We start from the raw sequence: 20,908 nt of genomic DNA on the forward strand, positions 1-20,908 counted from the left end.
GCAGATGTACTTCAACAAGATGACCTTGTCGAAGGTCATGTACTATTTTATTTATTTTAACATTTATGTCCTACCTTGTTCTAAAAAGATTTAAGGCAGCTCAGACATTAAGTAAGAAGCAGAACAAGTCCTGCCTCCTAGTACAGTCCTGGTTGCATGCCAGCACACTGAGATGAGGATGTAGATCTGCCTCCCATCACCCCCACCCTTAGAATCCACACAAGAAGACTCCTACACCCAGCAAGATGCATGAGGAATGGTCATTTGTGAACCTCCCACCCATTACAAGTTCCTTTCTCTGGCCAGCCTTCCTGGTGGACAGTGATTCCTCTGCTGACTAATCACTTGGTGATGGAGAGCTCACAGCCCCCAGGGAGCACATTCATTGTTGGACACCTATTAGAACTGCAGAACCGCACCTTGGTTAAGCCAAGTCCCATCTCTCAGTAACAGCTGCCTCACTCATGTGAGTTCTGGTGTCAGGAACCAAAGCTTTTCCTAACTGCCCACCTCTGCCTCTCTCAAGGAACAAAGAAACCTTGATTCTTGCCATCAGCCTGGGACAATTAAACTTGTGGAAATTTTGGGAATAGAAGTAGACACTGTTTGTAGGCAGGAAGTGAGATTCCTAAGATGAGCAAAAAGAGAGGAAGGCATCAACTTTACCTCTTTCAGCCTTCACCAGTGTCTGACAGTCTGAACCCCAAAACATAACTGTCCACAGAGCCGCATGTTGTTTTCAAAAGACCCCTCTCTAAATCAAGACATCGTCTCCTGGGGGCTACTCTTAAAATGCCCGGGTTAAGTGGGAAGGTAGGAGACTAGGGTAGTAGGCATTTCCCCAGCAGATTTAACAGCTTTCAACTTTATAAGGACAGGTGGACGAACCCTATGGGGTGATTGAAAACAAGATAAAGGAAATTGGGATGGGAGATGGATGCAACCAGGATTTGGAAAAGATGGCCTTTTAGGAGGGGTCTGGAATCTCACTGCTCACAGTGTGGTTCATTAGTATCACCTGGGAGCACATCAGAAATGCGGAATCTCTGCTTCTCACTCCAGACCTATAGAATCAGATTCCCTGGAGATGCTTCGGCTCAGGAGAAATTGAAAAGCTTCTGCTCCAGGGAACAGAAAAGGCAACTTTCTTTTGGGGACTTCCCCATTGCTGTGTGACTTGGGTGTGTCCTCTTTCCTCAGCATACCAGGCAGCTTTATCTCTGGGCCAGGACCCGTCTAATGACTGCAATGACAGCCAGCGGGAGGTTCGAATCGTGGCCCAGAGGCGGGGGCAGAATGAGCCTGTGCTGGGGGTGGATTACCAGCAGCGCAAGATCACCATCCAGAACCGTGAGTGGGGAGGTGGCAGGGAACCGAGGGTGGCAAGAGATAGACGCCAGGCCTGGAAGGCTGAGTCATTGTGGGGATTTCCCCTTTATTATTTTTCTTTTTCTGTCTGATGGTCTACTTGGTCCCTGCTGTTTTTGAGGAAAGTGTCAGATACACAGAATGTGCTACAACATCTGAAGTCACTTGCCTAAAAGTTGGTCTCTGGATGAGAGAATGTCCTACAGCTTTGGCTAAAAGTCTGGGACTAGGTAGTTTCCTTCACTTCCCTAAGATTTGGGGCTAAAGTGTGGATCAGGCTCCTTTGATCTCTTCCATGAATTGCTCTCAGGGCCTGCTAGAACCCCAGGCCCCTGCCTGAGTGTCTCTCTGGCCAAGCCTGTTGTACATAACTAAGGAAATAGAGGCTTCCAAATAGATGGCCACTTTGAGACCATCACTCTTCACTGGTACACAAAAGAGTGTTGGGTTTCAAATCAAAAGACCTGCCTGAGTATCCCCTTACTTCTACTTGCTGACTCAGTGACCAGTGGCAGATATTTTTCTCTGGCTTCTGTTGCTTCATCAGAAAAATGAGCATAATGGTCTCTGCCCCCACACTGACATGAATATCAAATGTGACATCTGAAAACTATATCTTAACCATATCTATTCTTTGTGCCCAGTACAGGGAGTGATGGTTTGAGCCCTCACTTGGCAGTCAGACTCAGGTGTGAGTCCTCATTTTGCACTGATAGGGTGTGTGAATGTGGGCAAGTCCCCTCAGTTTTTTAGCCTCAATTTCTATAAAATGGAACTTGTCATAGTACTTATCTTCTAGAGAGTTGTCAAGAATAATTGAGATGGTATGTGTAAAGCACTTAGCAAACGGTAAGTGTGCAGGGAACTTTAGTTGTGATCACTCAACATACGCTTGGATGGATGGATTAGCACCTCGAATTTCAGTCTCATAATCCAGGATTAGTGTGATGGGTTATTGACACAGAATTCAGAGCCTGCTTCAGTGAGCTTTGTGTGCTGTATTAAATAAACATTTACTGGTTAAAAAGAAAAACAAGGGGGTGGGGGACTAACATCCAGCAGGCCACTCAGGGGACTCATAGCAGCAATGTGAAGACATCAGTGACTATTCTATGACCATTTCAAGGTAGGTCGTTTAAAGAGGGCCAGTTTAACAACTGCCTCCAACTTTGTATCTAATACTTTGACTGTAACACTTAAGTCTCATCCTTTTACATGAACCTCTAATTTCCTCAAGCAGTGCTTAAACTCCTGGCCTTAGGGAACATCTGTCCTTTTCCAGTCTCCGGGAGCATTCTTAAAGATTCAGGTGGCTCTATTTCCTCCAGAGCCCACAGAATTAGCTCTGATCTGACTCCAGAATTTTAATTCTCTTTAATTAGCAAGTCTCCTTTACAGTTTTTGAAGAATGAATAATCCCAAAGGTGATAGTCCCTGCTTTTCTGTCTTTTTTCCTAATTTTTAGCAGTGCCGTCTGCCATCTCTACTCCTAACCACATTGGGTCAGACTCTGCCTCTTTCTTACTCTCATGAGAAAGTGATATTTCCCCTTGGTTTTTATTTCTACCTCTACACTTGTAATTTCCTGGAGCCCTTGTTTTCTGACACTTTTATGCCCATGTTTGCATCCTCTGAGATGACCCTCTCAAATCAGTTCTTGGATCATTTAAAATGTTAACGCATTTGAATGCCTTCCTTACCCTGACATCCCTAAAATAACCTTTATGTCTCCAGTGAAGATTGAGGCAGATTTATAAGACACATTAACCTTTGCGAGGGAATTTCCCCCAAAGCATTTTCACCATTCTTCCAAGTATGTGGTAAGCTGTTTCTGGGAAAAGGTAGTGGGTTTGGAAAATCATGGGTAGGAAAAAAATCATAGGGATTGACGTAAAAGTGAAGGAAACATGTGACCTCACATTTTTGTTTCATTTCCTCATTAAGTATTTTCTTAACAAATAATAAAGAATTGGAGATATACAGATAACGATTACTAGACTTATCATGGCGATCACTCAGTAAGGTATATAAATGTTGAATCACTGTGTTGTGCACCTGAAACTCATACATATTATATGCCATCTATACTTTACTAAAATGAAAATTAAAGAAAAAAAAAGAGCTGCAAGTCTATAATGCTAAGGTCTTTAAGAATTGGAAGATGTCTTCTGGCACTTACTGTGGCTACAATAGCAGGGACGTGGAGGCTGCTCTGATTCTCTGACTGGACTTTAAGCCCTTTCGGGACAGAGATGGGTCTTATTTCTCTTCATATTTCCCACAGTGTCTGATATAGTGCTAGACGGACAAAAGGTCTTCAGTGAGACTTTCTTGCATTTCCTGAACTTGAACATATTATTCATCTATCTTAACAGGGTCACACACCACTGGTTTTCACTAGAACTGAATTTTTTTCTTGAGTAACATTTACTCTTCAAATATTGGCATGTCATGCCTATTTATTCAAGTTCATCTCATAACCTATCCCTTCAAGGTCCAGAGGTATCTGTTCAGAGATGGTGAAGGGCCCAGGCTGTGGCATTTTTCACCCAGTTTGGAGAGGATATTAGAGCTTAGTGGTTAACAGCACCAGCATTGAGACAGAGACATATGGGTTTGAACCGACCTCTGCTAAGCTTTCTTGCTCTGTAGTTAGGCCAGTTTCTGAGCATCCTGGGAAAGGCTAAGGCCTGCTTAGTCTCTTGGTTCCTTCATCTGAAATGTAGTTAATAATTGCACCCACCATGCCAGGATTGAGTTTGATTGCGAGTAAGCAAAGGCCTACAATATTAGCGACTTAAGCAATAAAGAATTCTATTTCTTCTCAGGTATAAATTTAAAGGTAGACAGTCCAAGACAAGTGTGGTGGTTCTATTCCATTAACTCCTCGGGAACCCAGGATCCTTCCTGCTCACTAAGAATGTCATCTTCTTCCTCATGGTCTGAGATGACATTTTCTGTCCAGATGAGAGCAGAAGAAGAGATGAAAAACAAAAGGGCAAAGGTGTTGCCAAAATGTTTTTAATAAAGTTCCTCAGCGTCATCATTGACATGTCTGCTTATGTTCTATCCACCAGAACTGAGTTACATGTTCATGTCCATCTGTGAGAGAGAATGGGAAGTATTGACTTTATTCTGGATGGCCACATATATGACCAAAAATTCTATGACTATGAGAGAAAGGGAGATTAGATCCTGGGAAACAACTGGTAATATCTGCCCACCCACTTAGAGAGTTGTGATGGGAATTAAGTGACATGATGTATTCAAAATCCTTTCAAGATAACGTAGTAGGGCTCAATGCATGATCAGTTCTACCACCATTATACTGTTTGAAGGAGGAAGGTCTCAAAAAGAAGCAATTGAGCCTCTCTTTGAACTACACAGGGACCTCTTAGGATGGGAAAGGACAATGCTAGCTGGGGTCCTGAAGCCACCATAGCTCAGAAAGCAGTGTCCTCTCCTTTAACTAGCGGCCCTTTTCCCCACCTTTCTTGCAGGAGCAGATCTCGTGATTAATGAAGTGATGTGGTGGGATCATGGAGTATATTACTGCACCATTGAAGCTCCAGGGGACACATCAGGAGACCCAGATAAGGAGGTGAAACTCATCGTCTTGCGTAAGTGCTGCCGGAGCTTTCTATTTGTTCACCCCACCATGACATTTTTTTCATACAGAAGAAAGAAAAAACAGAAACCAGCAAGCCCAAGCTATTTTTGGATTCCCAACCTCTGAAGTTCCCTTACCAAAGCTAATTTTTTTTTTTACACCAATATATTGCTCAAACGTAACCTGTAGGTCAAGACCTATATTTATTAGACTTCTAAAATGTTATAACTGGAAGCATGTCTGAGCATATTTAGTTCAACCTCTGCTTGGCTTCTCTCCTGCAGACTGGCTGACGGTGATCTTCATAATTCTGGGAGCCCTCCTCCTGCTCTTGCTGATTGGAGTATGCTGGTGCCAGTGCTGTCCTCAGTATTGCTGCTGCTATATCCGCTGCCCTTGCTGTCCCACCCGTTGCTGCTGCCCTGAGGAAGGTAAGAGGGGACGGACAAGCACTGGAGCCTGGTGCCCCAAACAGATCACTTCACGCGCCTGGGTCAAAACCTTGGGTTCCTCCAGGTTCTCCTCCATTATCTTCTCTCATCACGGGCTCGAGGGGCTTTGGCCTCCACCCGGAAAATGATGCTTGGGCAAGCTGCATAGTCAAGTGGGAGGACATTTGCCTGTCTTCATTCTAGCCTGCCTACGGTCTCCTTCAGCTGGCTCTGCCTACTGATGGCATTTCCTCAGTGGCCCTGATGTGCTTGTGCTCCTAGAACCAACCTTGCTTGAACAGGAAGTGGCTGTAGTGGTTTAAAAGTAGCAGTGGAGTTTTCTCCTTAGAGATGACTTGAAAAGAGCAGGTAAAAGGAGAGAGAAGTTGGAGCAGTGGTTTTTAACCTTAAGAATCACCATGATGGCTTGTTAAAGCTTAATTGCTGGCCACACCTCCAGAGTTTCTGATTTAATAGGTCTCGGGTAGGCCCGAGAAGTTTTTCAAAAGTTCCCAGGTGATGTGATGCTTCTGGTCTGGGGGCCACACTTTGAGAATCTCTGTTTTAGAGCAAGGGAAGATGGAGCAGAAGATCTTGATGTTAATGTGATCTTTCTTTGGGCTGAAATTTGACCTTTAAAAACAGAATCATGACGTACCCTAAATAATTTGGCTGCAGAATGCATGCTAGAGGGAAAAGAATAATAATTTATAGAGATCTTTTGTGAGTAAATAGATGAGTGGAATCAACTTCTTTAAATGGAAAGGGTTTTTGTGTTTTTAAAATCACATTTTTTTCCCCCGATGGTATTATTATACTGTATAAAATTTGAGAAAATGTAAAGATTAATCTTAGGACCCAGAGATAACCACTCCAATCATTTTAGCCCATTCAAAGGAAAAAAAATTAAAGGAAAAATAAGGAATTGCCTCTTAAGATAGAAACAAAACCTAATCTACGATGCCAAAAACGTCAGTGGTCTGAGTCTGATTTCAGGCCTGTGTTCCGAGACTGCCGTCTTACAGGAAAAGAGAACTAACTGTTATTGGCTGTCTGCTATGTATAGGCCCTTTGCATATATTTCCCTATTGAATCTTCGTAACCCTAGAAAGCAGGTATCATCACTATTTAATATGAGGAGACTAAAGGTCAGAGAGATCATACAGCTAGTAAGTAGTGGCAGTACAGTGTTGAATCCATGTTTGTCTGACTTATGAGAGCCTGGATTTCCCACAGTAGTGGCTGCCACAACCTCTATTTATAGATCTTGGGACTGGCTGAGATACCAATGAACTTATTAAAAAGAGGAAAAATAGTGGAGAACTCAACACTGGGCCATGATGTTCCCTACATTTAAGGGGCCTCTGGAGAAATGCCGTGAAGACGTGGAGTAGTAATATGTAGTAAGAGATGAGAAAAACCCTCCCAAGATGCCTTCTGAGAATCGCTAGGTCAGGGATACACTCAAAACAGGCAGGACCGGGGACAAATGCTACACAGATGATAAATGTATCCACTGTCAGTCAGCTGATAAACAAGCTCTGGGGGAGAGTAGTTCCTCCTAAGTGGTTAGAGTTCATTTGGAAGAACGGGTAAACTAAAGAAATGCAGGCCACAGTTAAAGGTCCCTAGACTTGAGCAGATGAGGTCACTTTCAAAATGAGTCACTAGGGCATACTGTCCTGAGAAGTTTGGTGACGAGAGGAGATTACATGGAAGGGGCAGAAGTTGTTAAGAAAAGGTCTTGGATGAGAAAGGGGGTATATGTGACTGTCTTGTGTGTATATATGTTTTCCAGAATAAGCATATTTGTAGACAGAGAACCAAGGCCAATGGAAAATGAGTAAAGTGAAGCATTATGGAGTGAAGCGATCACTGAGGAGTGGTGAAGCCAGTTCTAAAGAACTACCTTTAGAAAGGAAAAGAAAAACAGTCTGACCTCTAAAGAGAGAGAGGAAGTCATTAAAATGTGGGAGATGATTACAGTATAAGGGAGGAAGCTGAGGGAGCTCACATCAGCCTGTCTCGATTTTAGCAAATCAAAATTATAAACGCAGAAAGGAGCTTCAAGAATGAGGTCAGTGGCTCTTGAACTTCTCTGACCACAGCCTGCCTCCCTCACCTGCTCCCGTTTTCTAGTGAGAGTTAATAGAGAACCAGAGGGAAGAAAAAGGAAAATGATACTAAATTTTAGTGATTCTTGAAAATCACTTAGTACTAGTAAACAACCCACAGTAGAACTTAAAGATGAAAGCGATTGAAACTGAGCCTTCTTTTTTCTGGAAGAACCGTTCAGCTCTAGATCAGTTACTGGCCCTCCTCCCTACAGAACTCCTAGGCAAACCCCACAGCAGGCCACACAGGCTATACCGAGCGTCTGAGCGTCTGTGACCGGTGCCCAACCCCCACACTCCTCACAGTACACACAGCTTGTTAGTTAGTGGCAGGGTCTGCACTAGACTTAGGTCTCTTAATTCCATGCCTAGGGCTGGTTCCTCTTCCTTAGCAAAAGTGGTATCATCAACCGAAAGTTCATGAGGATGGGAAGACATGAGAAATGGGGGATGTTTAAACTGCTGCCCTGGAGGAGGGAAGTAGGGTCCACAGATCAGTTAGGGAAAGTCAGACCAGGAGGAGGGCTATTTGAGGTCAGTTGCCCAACAGTATAGTCAACTCTGGAGATAGGAAGCATCTGCTGGCGGTTCCCTAAAGCTGAGATGGGAAGAGTTCAAAGGGCGTGGGATTCTAGAAAGGTCCTGAAGACATTGCTGAAATGACTGGCCGGTCAAGGCAGAGGGGGCTGATAGTATGGGAAATAGCAAAAGCACTTCGTGACCGTGGGTAGAAGAGGGAAAAGAATGAGTTCTGCAGGTGTGGAAAGAGGGTGGCAAGGCATGGTAAGCAGTTATGAGCAGGTACAGTTAGAGATCTTCAGATGATGTCCACAGATGGTGCTGGCTGCAGGGGACAGGAGGCACAGGGCTCTGGAGGAAGGGGAGATATTGAGCATCATTTCTGTCATGAAGAAGACATCTTAAAGAATATACCCTGAGTTTCCTTAGAAATGAAGATAAATGTACCTTTGGTGGTTTAGTCTCCAAATATGTACTTTTGTCTCCTATGGGATCTAAGGCAAAAGAAGTGACTTATTATAACAATTTATTATAATAACAAGAGCCACTATCTGTTGACTGTCTCATATTAGGCATTTCATCTGTGTTACTTCATTTAACCTCAGCAACCTTGTGTAATAGGCATTATTATCCCCAGCTCACAAATAAGGAAACTCACTTGAAATCACACAGCTGGTATATGCTGATATTCAAGTTGAAGTCCATCTGACTCTCAAAGCACCCCCCCTCCCGTTTTTTTTTCTTTTTTTTTTAGAAGAAACTTATCCCTGAGGACCATATTTCTCAAAAGGTTGTTGAGGATCCTCACTAGTCAACTCCAGTGTGACTCCGTGCATTAGAATCAGGGAGCTCATCGAAAACACAAATTTTCTTGCCCTGCGTTAGACTGAAGGAGAGTCTCTGGGGAGAGGTATCTAGGAATCTGTATTTTTAACCAGCTTATTAAAAGTGACCAAGGCAGACTTTACTCCATTGAGATTCAGAGGTAACTTAGTAGGAGTCTTCTGAAGCTTTGTTACTTTCTCCATGTTTCTTGTTTTATTGCCTGATTCCGGGTTAAGTGATTAGCAGAAAACCCTGATAGTCTAGACATCCCCATGGGGCTATTTCTAGGGACAGGAGGGTAAGGGGGAAGCTCAGAGGCTGTCTTTTTCTACTCACATCTCATCAGTCACAGTGTATCAGGGAAGGGAGACCCTGGGGGAAAGGTTGTAGCAGCTAGGAAGGGAGCAGGTGGCTGAATCTCTTGAGTATGTGAAAATTCAAGAGGAAAGCTCGTGGAGGATCTGCAAGGGTCTCTTGGGAATTACTGGGCAGGAGGTACTATTAATTTAAAAAGTCATAAGTCATTTGGGGAACAAGTAGTAAGCTCAACTCTTCCTTTCCCTCCTCTTAAATTGGGGGAGTAGGAGGAAGAAAGTGGCCAAAAGGGGAGATGGTACCCTCTGGAGGAAGTCAGGATTCAGTTAGAGGGTGGGGATGGGTAGAGTTGTTCCTAATGGAATTAGATGTCCCTAGGCCTTGGAGGCAGAGACTAGTCTGAGGGAATTTTGAAAGGTGTGGAACTGAGTTGGAGATAAATAAAGTGAGGAGGTATTACTGGGGAAAGAGTTCTTTTTGCTTCAGAGAAATAAAGGAGTCTGTGGACTCAGTGGTTTGGAAGAAGGAGCACAGGCTTGGGCATTCGGGCAGACACAGGGGCACGCCCTGCCTCTCTGCCAGTCACCTGCTGTGGGACTGTGGACTGGGAAGGTAATCTCTCGGAGCCCAATTTCCTCATCTGATTCCCTCAATGAGAGATTTTACTGACTAGTTAGCTGCTGTAAAGTGACTGGCACATATTAAGCAGGGCGTCATGCCGATGGTGGCATGTATAGGGAGCTGTGGGAGGCATCTGTTAGCAAGAGGGAGTGGAAAGTGCGGAGCAGGTGGACTTGTCTTGGGAGGGTCAGGAGTGCTGTTGCTGGCATGAAGGTGGGGCACCTGTGAGAGCTGCTGTAAGTTTGCATCTGAATTACCCCAGGCTAGGTTGTGACTCTCCATCATGGCTGGAGCTACAACCACTGGGCGGGTCTGCTACAACCACTTCTTGTTGTGCTGGAGGTTTGTTTCTCACTGGAGACATTGAGTAGCCATCCAGATGGTCCCTTAACTGTTGGCCTCACCAAATGCCCCACCCTGTGCAGCTGGGTCCAGAATGCCTGCTTCGTACCACCCCCTACTGTGGCAAGAGGAAGCCTCAGGCAGAGCCTGCTGCAGTAGGCATGGCCACAGGGCTTGGGGAACCCAGGAGGAGGTAAGAGTGCCAGGCCTGGGGCCTGAGGCAGGCACTTCCTGCTCTTAAACACACAAGTACATTTCCTTCACACATTGGTAGTCAGGGACTTTGGGAGACATGTGGCACTCAGTCACAATTACCTCAAAATAGAAATTCATGAACAAAAACACAATGCTCCTGTTTTTAACTTGCACTCACTGTGGATTATGCGCTTCAGATCAGCTGCACCTAGGGGACTAGAGGGACATTTCCATGAATCCCTCGGGTTGCTTTTTGTATGTTATCTTCTTTGCCTTGAAAGGAAACAGTATTTCCCTTCTCCTTTCTCTGCCTCCACCCCACCCCTTAGAGATTCCCCCTACTTAGGGAAACCCCCAATACTTAGTAAGGTGAGGAGAAGAGTACAAAGTGTCCACTGGATCCACTTCAGCTTTTTGCCTTCCTCCCACTGTTTTCTCCCAGCATACCAGCTAGAAACATTCTTTACCAGTAATTCTGCCCTTTCATCTCAGCACATACATCCTTCTCTTTTTCTTTTTCCACTCTGAGCAGGCAGCCCTGAGCCTCCCTGGCAGCCCCTGACTCACAGCCTCCTTTGAGCTCTTTGCATCTCATACCTTCTATATTCGGCTTGTGGCTGAAGGCCTTGTTGGCTTATGGTCCAAGGTTTCATTGCCTGCTAATTATCCAGGTATCTACCTATACATTTTAGGTGACCTTGGAAATGGGCAGGATGATGAAATGTTTTCAAGATTAGGAAGTCAGGCTTTAAGAGTATATATTCCTGGGGTGTGGGAATTGCAGTCTTGCTGAGGGAATTTATTCCCAGTTCCTTCCCAGAGGAACAATTGATTCAATACTCCTTTAACTCTTACTTCCATGCCAGGTAGGTCGTAATTAACTTTGAGAAAAGAAACTGGCCTCTTGGCAAGGCCACTGGGTAGAGGCAAGTGAAGTGAGAGTTGTGAGCCTTGCCCCGGCTGAGGGTCTGCGTTTTTCCTTTTTCTCCTGCAGCCCTGGCCCGCCACCGCTACATGAAACAGGCTCAGGCCCTAGGCCCTCAGATGATGGAAAAACCCCTGTACTGGGGGGCGGACAGGAGCTCCCAGTTTTCATCTTATCCAATGAACCAACTGCTGCAGCGAGGTAAACCTTGCCAGAAGTTTAGGGTGGGAGAGGGCAAGGGTACAGCACGGGCTGCCTTGGGGCCTTTATGACCACGAAGTAGCTTTATGACTGAGAATGGGAGGGGATGGATGCAAGCTGAATAATGTGGCATTTTAGTGCCCCAATTCTGAGGAGCAAGTTTTGGCCCAGTAGTTGTGCATGTTCTTGTCCTTGTTTCCATTCAGATTTGTCCCTGCGATCCAGCCTCCCACAGATGCCAGTGACCCAGCCCACTGCTCACCCTCCCATCACCAACGGTGTCCTAGAGTATCTGGAGAAAGAGCTGCGGAACTTCAACCCAGCCCAGCCTCTACCCCCTGGCCTCAAAGCCATATCTGGCCAACCCCTCAGCATGCTGTCCTCCCTGGGCTCTGAGGTCGTAGAACGCAGAATCATCCACCTGCCCCCACTGATCAGAGACCTGCCGTCTTCGAGAAGGACCAGCAACTCCTCCCGACAGCAGTGGCTCACCCCAGTTTCCCCTGTATCCTGGGATCTGAGGGAAGAGAGAAGGCAGCACCACCATTTCGATTTCCGCGAGGAGCTCCAGGACCGGGAGCCTAAGCGCTGGGCGTTGGAGCGAAGGGAGCTGGACCAGCTGCGGGGTGGAAGGCACCGCAGCACCAAGCTGAACAGGTCACCTGTGCCCTGGTCAGACAGGGACAGCGTCAGCGATGGCCTTTCGTCCAGCGAGGACCGCTGGCGGCCAAACCACACGCCTCTCCGGAGCCGCCACCCCGACAGGCCCCGGAGGCCCAGCCCCGGAGAGAATGTCCAGCGGCACCAGCGGCGCCAGCGGCGCCGGCACCGCAGCTACTCCCCTCCCCTGCCGTCAGGCCTCAGTTCTTGGAGCTCTGAGGAGGAGAAGGAGAGGCAACCCCGGGGCTGGGGGGCTCCCCGCCGCCACCGCTCCCACTCCCCAAACTGGCCTGAGGAGAAGCCACCCAGCTACCGCTCACTGGATGTCATCCCAGGCAAGAATGGCAGGAAAAAAGGGAGTGTGGAGAGGCGTTCGGTGAGCCTGGGGCATCCTGCTGAGGGTAGGGCATGGGCAGGAAGGAGCCTTCCGCGAGGCCGCCTCACACCCCACCGCTGAGGGTATCTCTTCCCTGTTTTGCACGGTTTGTCCTGTGAGCTTGGAGAGACACCTCTTGCAGAGCTAGAAGTGACCTAGTGAGTGCAGGGGCAGAGCTGGTGCTGGATGCTTACAAAGTGCTTTTGCAACCTCAGGTCCCCCATTTCACAGATGAGGAAATGTGGCACAGAATAATTAAGCACAAAGCAAGCAGTGCAGCTAGGACTTGAATGCTGGTCTTGACCGCTAAGGTTTTACTTCCCGTCATAGCTGTCTTGCTTGACTTAGCAACCATATTTTCATACCCCAAATTAGAACACGTGGCCTGACAAAGATGTATATGCCATTTCTGGGTGCTGCAAGTCAGTGTGCAAAGGCTTTGTTGCATTCAAAGATTAAGTCCTCTGAGATCCCGCCTGGAAAGGATTATTGAACACACACACACACACACACACACACACACACACACACACACACCCCATCCCAAATATGGGTCCAAACTAGGATTCTGTGATTAGGCAAGGTACCAATGGATACATGCGAGTCAGCTTACCAGCCTAAAGGGATACAAAGAGGGATGTAGGCCTTTCGGGCCTCCAAATATAGGCCATTTTAAAATATAAAGATGTTACTTTAAAAAACCATTTTATAATTAACGTAACCAAATGATGACATTTTTTAAATGTCACTTTGCAAAGTTACTCTATCATTGCTGAAAAAATATTCATGAATTACCTTCAGAACCAACTTCTAAACTACCCACAAAAATCTCTATTTGACTAAAATCCTTTACTGTTTTGATTCAGGATATTTAGTCAGCTAAGAGAAGTTTCCAGAGTAGAGGGATATTGATAGGAACAAGAATTTTAGTCTCACACACTTTGAAGGATACAACTCTCATTTGGAAGTGCAGATTCTGCTGTAATTTGTTTGAAAACCAGTCACATGCATGGCGTAAGTATAGGAATAGGCACCTTATGAGAGCTACAGCGCTAGTCTTTCTGGGGAAGAATCTTGGTGAAAAAGGGATTTGTGAAGAAAGTAACAAAGACCCACAGGCATTTCTGAAATAATGTGTGTGTGTGTGTGTGTGTATGTATTTTATATATATATATAATATCATGCTCTCACAAGTGTCCCGAGAGAGGCAAAGACCAGTACTAATAATGAAAATTAGTAGTATCCTAACTATGTGGAACTGAGCTGTGGATGTTTATGCTGCACTTCATTTAATGCTTACAACACTATGAGATTTGTACTATTATTTTCATTTTACAGTGGGTACAACTCTTTCTTCCATGTTACCAGTAAGAAAATTACATCCTGAAAGGAAACACAGAATCAGTTAGAGCTGAGACAACTGCTATTAGTTTAATTATACAACGTAGTGCAGGAGCCCCAGGCCAGGAACTTGCACGTGAGTTTGAATATTCCAGAAAAACCACCACCAGCAGGACTAGAGGGTTACTCATGAGGCAGGGAAGTTTCAGCAGCAGGCCGTTTGCACTGCTGCTGACTGAGTACAAGCAGTTTTTTATGCCCACAAGCAGAAGGAGGGCTTATCTCACTGGGGGAGTAGCCTCAGGCAGATGGGAGCAAGATGTGCCACTTGGTTACAGGAGCAGATAATGTCCAAGGGAGCAGCAGAAAATGTCGAAGGGAGCAGGCACCGCTGAAAGCTCTTTGTGTACGGCCTTCCTTGGCTGCTGGCCGGGCAGCTCTCAGTCTTCTGAGCATGTGGAGTGGCTATGTTCTGAGTTAACCCTACATATAGTGACTAAACAGTCTTTTATTTTCACTTTAATGTAAAAATGTAATTTAAAAGCCACTTTTTGGCCAAAAATCTAAACCCTATTTTCTTCTAAATTAAGTTTCTTCTCTATTTGCTTCTTTTTGAAAAATTATGTGGTTTTTTGTAAGTGAGAGAGGGGCAAAAGGAACACCAGGTGTATTCCAGATACTGTGGTAAGCCCTTTCCAAGTTTATTTCATTTAATCCTTACAACAGCCCTGTGAGGGTTTGTAACATGCCGAAGTCACAGAGCCATTAGGGGGTGAAGCCAGTATTTGAACACAGTTCTCTGACTCTAAAACTTGTGCCCTTTCAATGAGTTATTGCCTCATTAGAGAGAAGAGAATTATGTGGGGCAATAATGTTTTCTAGTGACTTTATTTATTCATTCTCTGAAAGTATCACAACTTCTTTATCATCAAATGTACACACCAATAATTTTACTGCAAGCAAACCATATTTTCAATTGTAAAGTTACTGATGAGATGCAAAAATTTCACTCAAGATCATTTTAGAAGCCTTCATTGTTTTGGATCTCTCTGAGCTTATCTCCCAAAGAGCTATTGCTTTACTTTGTCACATTCAACTGTCCATTCATATTCAGAATGACCACAGGCCAAAGAGCAAAACTTGATTTGGAAAATTGTTTGATCTGGAGGTCAGTGTTTTGTTTGTAACTTGAATTTTGAATCCCTTTAGTAGGGCTAAAGTCTCCGGGACCAAAGTCTTATTCTCCACTCTTCCCCTTAGTGGGGCTGGACACTTCCCACACACTTATGTGGCCTCTGAAGTCCTTGGAACTTGCAGCTCACTTCAGAAGTTATAATACAGTTGGGCCACTAGATGGTGATCTTTAATTGTGTATAACAAAGTTTCTGTTTACTCCTTGAGTTGATAAAAGATGTTTTACTATTTTCTTAAATTGGGCTTTCAACAGTTATAACTTTGCCATAGCTTTTTACAAAATACTTATTAAAAATACTTTATTAAATATTCAGAGCAATATGAATTAATCAAAAAGTTTTTTTACTCACATGTAACCTTCCGTTTCAAGAATAGTATTTAACAAATAGATACTGACAGACAAGGGCTTCCATGTAAATAATCTCATGGGAATACAAAATAGAATTATTCCTTGCATGAGAAAATGGAAGTCATGTTGAGGCATCTCTCATCTAATTCCAGAACTAGGAATTAGTTCTGGAATCCAGCTGAGATCTTCTCATTTCAAGTCTGCTGGTCTTTTCACTCCACCAAAGGCTGCAACCCCAGCAACATAAGAAGCGGTAACATCAAGCTTTAAACCCCAGTTGTTTCAGGCTGAGTGGCCCCTGTGTTACTGGCCTCATTCACATCAATTATTTTTCTTTCTAATAAGGCTTCTCAAGGCATTTCTGGTTTATTCTGAACTTGGGTTACTGCATTCTTTCCTCTCCAAGCTAATCTCAAACTTTCAGTAGAGAATCCAAGATGTTTTTTTCCCCCCCTTTTTCTTGACTCTTTAACTTAAAATAATGTACTTTAGATCAGGATACTTCATATTCTACTTTCAATAAAAGGTCTATTCCTTGATAATGTCTAGATTTTTCTTCAGCAAGCCCTGGACAAGATTTTCTTTTTTTTGCCCCATTTTGTGGCTTTTCTTTGTGTCAGAGAACATTCATCCCATAGAATTTTGATTAGAAACCGTGCCCCCTATAAACTCACTTTCCTGATAAAAATGGAAACACACAAACATTTTTAAAGTAATAACATGAATATACATACATATATGATGCATTTTGCTCAGTATGTTTCGGTACTATACCTTATGTTGCCATTTCAGGTAAGATAAGAAAGGTCACATTCATGGACTGCAGCCGTAGATACTCAAATAAAACAATCTGTACAACACAAAGTTAGAGAAATATGAGACATATGAATCATAGTCTTTGCCTTCATAGAGCAAGTCAAAACAGCCTAACGGTCAAGTGGAATAACATCTGAAGCAAAGCCACTGAGTTTGATCAGGAAGAGGTAACTAGGGATCTTCAAAAAATAAGAGAAATGCTAAAGTCTGAACTAAACTTTTAGATGAGGGCTGAGAAAGAATATTTCAGGAGAAAAAAAATAGGAAAAAGAACTGGGCCATGTCTTCATGAGCGGATGGTAGAGTGATAGACTGATGAATGGAACAGAGTATCTTTTTTTTCAGTCTAAGGAGGTTTGAATATATTAAAAATCAAAAGGCAGAATAAATGGGACTGTAAGAAAATTTTGGAAATTCAAGATGTTTGAGAGAGGCTCCAGACAGATAGGAAAGAAGATAAACCTATCCCTGGGTGGGGATTGGGGAGGTGGAGAGACTGGCTTCATGAAGAGTTAAGAAATATTTTTTAGATTCAGATCTGCTGTCCAGCTACTGCCCACCTAAGATTTGCACTAAAATCAAGCACACCTTTGTGCATTGTATGCATAGACAGTAGTGTCCAGCTGACTGGATTTCTCTTTTGTGTTCTTCTATTCCTCAGGAGAGAGAGAGCTCCCATAGTGGAAAAAGTGTGGTCATTTAGTCACCGGGCACAACATTACTACTCTGCAGCTACTTCTCAGCTCCCGCATGTCATCAGCATCACCTGGATTTCCAAGTGACATGGGAAGGACACTGCAAGTCTGCATCTAACAGTTTTGGCTTAGATTCTGAGAATCAAATAGAAGAATTTTAAAAACAAGAGTGTGAATAATTAATGACTTAATTTTAGCCTTGGTTTACACTCTCTGCACATTGAGATAGTCTTTGACTTGTAATGGACCCAAATGAGATGTGATCCCTCAAGAACTTAGTAGCTTACGACTTCTACTATGTTACATTGCCCAGAACCATAAACATTCTTAAAGTGAGAACTCAGGAATCTTTAAGAAAAAAATCAAATGTGTTTCAGGAGAAGGAAATTTATGGAGTACTATAGGGAAATTTCCATGGGAATTTGTCTCCCTCTATGGCATATCTAGAGGGTTCCTCCATTTTAGGAGTCCACCTCATTCCCCCCATGCTATGTCCTGGTACTCCTGAGGGCCCAGTCAGAGATGGCACAGGAAATACTCCAACAATGTGCCCTCTCACGGGCTATTTATTGCAAATGTAGAAAATTACAGAGAAGCAGTTTGCAGTTTTGCACATTTACACAAGCCTTACTCCTATCTCTTGTTTTCTTCTTGCTCTTTTTTTTGGGGGGGGGGGGCTATATCTAATTTATATTTTATATTTTCTTATGTAGCATGTATTCATTAAAATAACTTTAAATGCTTCTTGAGAATAGCAGATCATATAAATAAGAAAACAATAAAATATACTGGCTTGAGGATTCTGCCCCAAATAAATATCTACTTTGGTGCACTTGATTAGATTAAGTCTTCTTCCTGACAAGAGCTCAGAGAAGAGCTAGGCCAACAGGGGTAGTTCTGGGGCTGCTTTTCTCTTGGCACGACAGAGCTTCCCCAAGCAGAAGCTTCCAGGCGGGTTTTGCCACTCAGAGCCCCAGGAAAGAGGGCTGTGCCCTCCCTATAGTAATCTCTGCCACTCCCTCCTTTTTTCTCCAGCTCCCTTGGTGGCTTGATGAATAAATTTGTGTTTGATATAGAGACCCTTCTTGAGAAGATTGGAAGAAGATGGCCTGGAAGGGAGGGGTGTGTGTGTGTGTGTGTATGTGTGTGTGTGTGTGTGTGTGTGCCTCAGCAGTATCTTTATAGGTATGGCCTCAAGCTCATTTTAGATCCTATTGTGTTGACATATCTATTCCCCCCTACCCACATCTCATTAATTACATGTCGGGGAAAAATAGATTAAATGCCTACATTGGAAAAAAGTTTATTTGGGATTTTTTATATCTGTAATGTAACTGAGTTGAAATTAACAAAACAGAAAAAAATTACAATTTTAATGAATAGTGACTACATAAAACTCAGTAGTAAGGGACTTCTGGTCTGGACAAGATGGCATAGACTTTTTTCTCTGTGCCTCCCTGCTAAGCACAGCTTTATAAACCCTGGAAATGACATAAAAATAAGCAAAGGAATACCAAAGGGTGCTGAGAAGAAGGCAAGCTGGTTTGGGAACCTAGAGCCAGAGGAACAACATAAAAGCAGGTCATTTTGCATCTTCAGTCAACAGAGGGGGACCAACTAGACCTGGCATTTTCCAGCTTCCCACCTAGCAACAGAAGGTAGCCCAGTAACTCATTCTTCCCCCTAGATCTAGTGGGAGTCCCTCTGAAAACCAAGGCAAGAGAGACCAACCAGGAGCCCTGCCAAAAATAGAGAAAGTATTCTCCTCCCTTGCTGGACCAGAGACTGAGGTGGGTAGGAAGAACCAGTAAGAGAGACCTAGGGAAAGCAGATGGCCCAGCTGGGGAAGTCTCTTTGTTTCCAAGGGCTGAGGACTTTGTTCCTCTGACCAGAGACACTAGAACTAGGAAAAGACCTGTCATAGCTAACAGCCTTAAAGTTAACAGTCTGGTCCCAGAAACCACTTTGTCTCCCTGGAACTTCAGTTCTCTTCCCTGGCTCAGAGAAACCTGGATAGTTTGAGGGTACCAATAAAAGAATTTCTCCACACCCCACCCTTACTAAGAAATATCTGGCAACCAGCCAGAGAAAAGTCCTCTCACCCACTCAGGTACCATCAACAGAGACAGTGCAAACCCCAGCAGCACTGAATACATCAAACAGACCAAAATAATACCACGAAGTCTCTGAAAATCAAACTGCCATTGGAATCACAGCCTACAAAAGTAGGCTAATAATTGTGTGTGAAACCTAAGTAAAGTAACTCCCTGTAAAATAAAATATTTAAATAGGACTGAGTGTCCTAACACGATAGACAAAATGCCCAGAATATAAACCAAGAAAATCACAGCTTAAAGGAAAAATGAAATCAACTGATGCCAAAAATGAAATAAATCAAATGGTGTTATCAGATAAGAATTTTAAGACAGACATTATAAAAATGCTATAACAATCCATTAAACATTCTCTTAAATGAAAAAGAAGAAAATCTCAGAAAGAAGTTATGAAAAAGGAAACAAATGGAAATTATAGAACTGAAAAATACAATAGAAATTAAAAACTCACTATATGGGTTCAGCAGTAGTATGAAGACAGAGGACAGAATTAGCGAACTTGAGGACAGAACCATAGACTTCACCCAGTCTGAATAGAGAGAAAATAGGCTGGGAAAAATAAACAGACTCAAGGATCTGTGTAAAAATAACTAAATATCAACATTCATATCACTGGGGTCCAAGAAAGTAGAGAAGAAAGAGAAAAGAAGAATGAGCATTTGAAGAAATAATGGCTGAAAAGTTCCCAAATTTGATGAATGACAATAACCTACAGAGCCAAGAAGTGGAATGAATCCTAAACAGAATAAACCCAAAGAATCCATGCCAAGACACATCGTACTTAAACTTTTGAAAACTGAAGACGAAGTCCTGAAAGCACCGGGGAGTGAGGCGAAGGGGGGGGGGGGTGGAATGCATTCCCTGGAGAGAAACATCAATTTGAATGTATTTCTCATGTGAAACCATGAAGAATAAAATGAAAAAAACTGTTGACCTATAATTCTGTATCTGACAAACTATCTTTCAGGAATGAAGGGAAAATAAAGACATTTACAGGTGAATAAAAACTAAAAGATTTTGTGACTAATAGAACTACCCTCAAAAGACTGGATAAAGGGAGTTCATCAAACAGTAAGGACATTATAAAAGAGGGAAACTTTGAGCATCGGGAAGCAAGAGACATCAGTCCATACATATTTGATTATTGAAATAAAAATTATGCCGTCTAATGTAATAGTCTAAACAATGATGTTTAAAGATAGGGACTGTAAAGGGATCCAAGTAGAAGTGATGTGTCTATACTTCATTTGAAGTAGTAAATGTGGATACAAGTACATAATTATAAATAGCACCCAGAGCAAACACTATGAAAATATACAAAGAGACAAACTCAAAAGTGCTATGAATAAATCAAGATGGAATCCTAAAACATGTTCAAATAACCTGCAAAAAGACAAGAAAGAGAAAACAGAGCAACAAGAATTAAAAGAAACAAATAGAAAATAAATAATAAAATAGCATACTGAAGTGCAAACATATTAATAATTAACTCAAATGCAAATGGTCTAAATACGCCAATCAAAAGATATTGGCAGAGTGGATTTAAAATAAAACAAAACAAAATCCAAACACGACTATATGCTACATATAAGAAACTCACTTTAATTTAAATACAGGTAGATTGAAAGTAAAAGGGTAGGGAAAGATATACCATGTACACATTAATAATTTAATAAAAAGAGCAGGAATGGCAACATTAATATTTCATAAAGTAGACTTCAAAGGAAATTACCAGAGATCAAAAGGGACATTATAGAATGAATCGAAAAGGATCAATCTTCCAGGAAGACACAATATGTTAATGTGTACAAATTAAATCACAGAGCCTCAAATACATGAAGCAAAAAGTGATAAAGCTAAAAAGCTAAAACGAGAAAGAGAGGAATCCATAATTATA

At 43.0% G+C, this 20,908-nt stretch overlaps 1 protein-coding gene across 5 annotated transcripts in view; it reads left to right on the forward strand.

The window, feature by feature from the left end:
* ILDR1 (immunoglobulin like domain containing receptor 1) overlaps window positions 1-19,760 on the forward strand; it is a 33,118-nt gene extending 13,358 nt beyond the window's left edge. The window contains exons 3-8 of one of the 5 annotated variants that reach the window (XM_036219550.1): window positions 1,201-1,350; window positions 4,869-4,988; window positions 5,263-5,409; window positions 11,335-11,466; window positions 11,673-12,461; window positions 16,864-19,748. In XM_036219550.1, the coding sequence (XP_036075443.1) occupies window positions 1,201-1,350; window positions 4,869-4,988; window positions 5,263-5,409; window positions 11,335-11,466; window positions 11,673-12,461; window positions 16,864-16,883 (1,358 nt within the window). In that variant the 3' untranslated portion in view covers window positions 16,884-19,748. Of the gene's footprint in view, window positions 1-1,200; window positions 1,351-4,868; window positions 4,989-5,262; window positions 5,410-11,334; window positions 11,467-11,672 lie in introns of all 5 variants that reach the window. The other 4 variants (XM_036219549.1, XM_036219548.1, XM_036219552.1 and 1 more) reach the window with 4 other exon arrangements.
* The last annotated feature ends 1,148 nt before the right edge of the window (window positions 19,761-20,908 follow it).

The sequence above is a fragment of the Rousettus aegyptiacus genome, unplaced genomic scaffold (assembly GCF_014176215.1).
Source record: "Rousettus aegyptiacus isolate mRouAeg1 unplaced genomic scaffold, mRouAeg1.p scaffold_m13_p_4, whole genome shotgun sequence".
Taxonomy (NCBI): Eukaryota; Metazoa; Chordata; class Mammalia; order Chiroptera; family Pteropodidae; genus Rousettus; species Rousettus aegyptiacus.